This window comes from Tenrec ecaudatus, chromosome 11 (assembly GCF_050624435.1).
Source record: "Tenrec ecaudatus isolate mTenEca1 chromosome 11, mTenEca1.hap1, whole genome shotgun sequence".
Classification (NCBI taxonomy): domain Eukaryota; kingdom Metazoa; phylum Chordata; class Mammalia; order Afrosoricida; family Tenrecidae; genus Tenrec; species Tenrec ecaudatus.
The window spans coordinates 91,317,645-91,321,878 of record NC_134540.1 but is presented as its reverse complement, the minus strand read 5'-3'; the positions used below and the strand labels follow the sequence as shown (position 1 = coordinate 91,321,878).

General features: G+C 40.7%; 1 protein-coding gene across 1 annotated transcript; it reads right to left on the bottom strand.

The window, feature by feature from the left end:
* Positions 1-529: 529 nt before the first annotated feature.
* On the bottom strand, positions 530-883 carry LOC142460825 (large ribosomal subunit protein eL31-like). The gene has a single exon (XM_075562596.1). It carries the CDS (start codon positions 881-883, stop codon positions 530-532), a length of 354 nt encoding a protein of 117 aa, XP_075418711.1.
* Positions 884-4,234: the final 3,351 nt, after the last annotated feature.

Sequence of the window (4,234 nt, the reverse complement as noted above, 5' to 3'; positions counted from 1 at the left end):
CCGTTATCTCATTCAATAATCCCCTAGATCTGTTTTCCAGAACCGGATTTTGGGGTTCTTCCATGTTGTTATCTGTGAAAGAAGAGGATAAGGATAAGGAAGATCTTTCTGTTCAATGGCTAGTTTCACAAATGCAAGGCAAGTGTACCACAAAGCATCAAATGAATCTTCCCCAGATAGTTTACCCTTAGAGAATATTTAGGGGGACACCCATTTTAGAGCACAAACGACACGCCAATCCCAAATACAATTTAAGGTGAACACCCATTGAGCCTTCAAAGAGACAAAAATAACACAAAGACATGGACACGCGAGCCAAATGAAGGATGTCAGTTGGGCCCTGTGCTCCTGGCCTCCCTCATCGCGAAGATAGATGTGTCTGCGTGTTGCCTTTGTTTCTTGTAAGGCTTAATGGAGTTTCTCCTTAAATTCTATTTGAGATTGGGGTTTCTTTTTTTTTTTTTTTTTGTTAAGGCAGCTTAAAAACCTTTATTAGAATCAGCCACTAGTTTTCATCCACGTTGACTGTCTATAGGTTTTTGAAAGTGGTGACGGGCACGTAGGTGACCAGTGTATACAGCTTGTTTGGGGAATCTTCATCCTCGTTACGTTTCCTGGACAACCACACATGGATGCGGTACGGGACGTTCCTGATTCCTTTGCCCCACACAGCTTTGTTGAGCCTGGTGTCGATTCGTACATCTGGTGTCCCCATCTCCTTCATGCCAAACTTCCAAATCTCCTTGAGCGCCAGAGGGGCACGCTTCTTGAAGCTCATGCCATGGATATGCTTGTGACTGTTGATGGTGTATTCCCTGGTCACGACCTCGTTGATAGCCGAACGGCATTTCTTCTTCTCACCGCCCTTCTTCGCGGGAGCCATAGCACCGGGACCAGGCTGGAAAGGAAGAGCCTGGGGTTTCTTTTTTAACCTTAAAACAAAACAAAAACAATCATCACCCACCCAATAGCACAAATATTTTGGGAGTTATTAGCTGAGGTGAAGAGTCTCATGATTTTTCCTGAACCTTGTTTTTACCTTTCTTATACTTTTTGTTGTACTTATCAACCCTATGTCAATGGAACAAAACATAGCCTGGTTCTATGCACCCTCACAATTCTTGCTATGTGTGATCCCAGTGCTGTAGCCTGCTGTATCAATCCATCTCTCTTTCTCTGTCCCTCCACTTGACCAAGCATTAGGTCCTTTGACAAACACTGATCTCTCCTCGCAACATGTCCAAAGTAATTGAGATGAAGTCTTACCATGTTCACTTCTGAAGAGCATTCTGGCCATACTTTTTCCAAGGCAGATCTGTTTGCTGTTTGTTTGTTTTTGGCAGTCCTTGAAACTTTAAATACTCTTCCCAGCATCATAATGCAAATGCATAGATTCTTCTTTCACATGCATATGAGGCCGTGGAAAATACCTTGGCATGGGCACTTTAGCCCCCAAAGTGACATTCTTGCCCTTCAGCACCTTTAAGAGGTCTTGGGCAGCATGTTTACCCCATGCACTGCATCATTTGAGTTCACAATGAGTGTTGAGATCCATGAGTATTGATTGTGGATCCAAGCAAGGTTAAAATCCTTGACAACGTCAAACTTCTCTCTGTTTATCATGATGTTACCGATTGGTCCAGTTGGGAGGATTTTGGTTTTCATTACACTGAGTTGTAATCCACACTGAAGGCTGCCTGGATCTTCATCAGCAAGTGCTTCAATTCCTCCTCACTTTCAGCAAGCAAGGTTGTGTAGAGTAAGTTGTTAATAAGCCTTCCTTTGACCCTGATGCCACATTCTTCTTACTTAGCCCAGATCCTCCGATGATTTGCTCAGCATACAGACTGAATAGGTATAGTGAAAGGACACCAAACTGATGCACGCCTTTCTGATTTTGAATCACGCAGTATTCCATGGGTTTGTGTAAACAACTACTTTTTTGTGCACACATTATGCATGAGACTCTGGAGTTACCATTCATTCTCAATATTAACCCTAATTGGTTAGAATCCATGTAGTAAAATGCCTTTGCATAAACAATCAAACACAAGTAAACATTTTTCCTTAGTATTCCCTGCTTTAAGCCAAGGTCCATCTGACTTTGCCAATGATCTCACTGTTCCTCGTCCTCATCTGAATCCAGCCATAACATCTGGCAGCTCCCTGTCAGTGCACTGCTGCAACCATTGTTGAATGATCTTCAGCAAAAATTTTACTTCCATGTGATAGCAATGATATTATTCTTTACCATCCACATTCGATGAGGTCACCTCCATTTTAAATAGGTATAAATATGGATCACTTCCAGTCAGTTGGCCAGGTAGCTATCTTCCAAATGTCTTGGCATAGGCGAATGGTGCTTCTAGTGCTTCATCAGCATGTTGAAACCTTTCAGTTAGTGTTGCCTCAATTCCTGGTGCCTTATTTTTCACTAATGTCTTCAGTCCATCCTGGACTTTCCCCTTCAGTGCCATTGGTTCTTGATCACATGCTTTCTCTTGAAATGGTTGTATGTTAACTAATTCTTTTTGGCACGGTGGCTGTGTGTTCCTTCCATCTTCTTTTGATCCTGCCTGCATCATTCCATATTTTGCACATAAAATTGTTATTTTTTCATAAAATCTTTTTTAATATTGCAACTTGAGGCTAGAATTTTCTCTTCGGTTCTTCCAGCTTGGTCTTTGCTGAGGGTGCCATTAATTTTTGGTGTTCTAACTGCAGATCTCTGCATATTTCATTATAATATGTTCTCGTCTTTGAAATGTTCTGTTCAACTCTTTTACTTCATCTTTTGCTTCCATATGCTTTAGTCGCCCTAGGATCAAGAGCAAGTTTCAGAGTCTCTTCTGACATCCACTTAGGCCTTTTTTAAATTTCCTGTCCTAATGATCTTCTGCTCTCTTTAGATCCTGTTCTTGACAGCCTCTCATCAGGCTTTCTTTCATTAGTGGTCATCAGTGAGTCAAATTTATTTTTGAGATGTTTTCAAAATTCAGGTGGGATATACTCAAGGTTATATTTTGGCTTTCGTGGACTTGTTTTAATTTCCTCTAACTTCAACCTAAACTTACATATGAGCGATTGAAGGTCTGTTCCACAGTCAGCCCAGCCTCAGTTTGGCTCGTAAAATACTGAGCTTCTCTATTGTCTCTTCCCACAGGCACAGTCAGCTTCATTTCTCTGACTTCTCTGGAGAAGTCCGTGCATGCAGTTGCCACTTGTGTTGAAAAGTGGAATGGACAGCAAGGATGGCAGAATAACCCCCTTTAGGGGGACAAATACCAGGATAGTAGGTGAAGGAATAGACTGGGCGGTATAAGATATGTATAAATAATAACAACAATACATAATATATAAGGGTTCTCAGGGGTGGCAGAGTAGGGGAGGGAGGGGATAGAAAGGAACTGATATCAAAGGGCCCAAGAAGAAAATGTTTTGAAATTGTTGATGCCAATTTTGTATATGTCCGCTTGAGATAATGGATATATGAATTGTTATAATACATGTAAGAGCCCCCGATAAAATTATTTCTTAGTTTAAAAAATAGAAAATATATTTTGTCTTGCTAAATTCTACTCTGTGATCTCCTTCTTTTTTACATTTCCAAGGCCTTATTGTTCAACTACTGTGCCATCCTTTTTGTCTCCAACTTTCACATTCCAATTGCCAATAATGATCAATGCATATTGACTTCATGTTTTATTCCACACTGAAACATATCAAAGGGACGAAGTTAGTAAGCTCATGAATTTCTTCATCATTATTTTAGTGGTTGTTATAATTTTATTATAGTGTTTTGACCGAACTTCCGTGTCTGAGGATAGCTATTACCCTATCGCAGACAGCATTGTACTGCAAGATAGGTTTTGAAATGGTCTTCTGTCATATTTTGTGTGCTTTCCAACCTCAGGGGCTCATCCTTTGGCACAATATCTGACTCCATTCTGCTGATATTCATGAGATTTTCAGTATTTGACAATGTTCAGCTGCCACTCATAAGGATTTAGGTGGCTGACTCCTCAGAAGTGAACAGCCAATTCCTTGGTTGCCTATCTCTACTGTAGATTCAACATTGGTTGTCAATACCATGAAGGCATCGACTCTTCCTCACTCTTGCTTGTTCATTGTCTAGCTTCTCCATGCATCTTAGACAATTGAAAATACCATAGCTGAGTCATGAGGACCTTTGCTCTCTAAGTAACATCTTTTCACTTTAAAGATGGCTTTGGCA

Excerpts from the sequence above, each read along its gene's own strand:
- LOC142460825 (XM_075562596.1), bottom strand. The coding sequence starts at position 883 with ATGGCTCCCGCGAAGAAGGGCGGTGAGAAGAAGAAATGCCGTTCGGCT.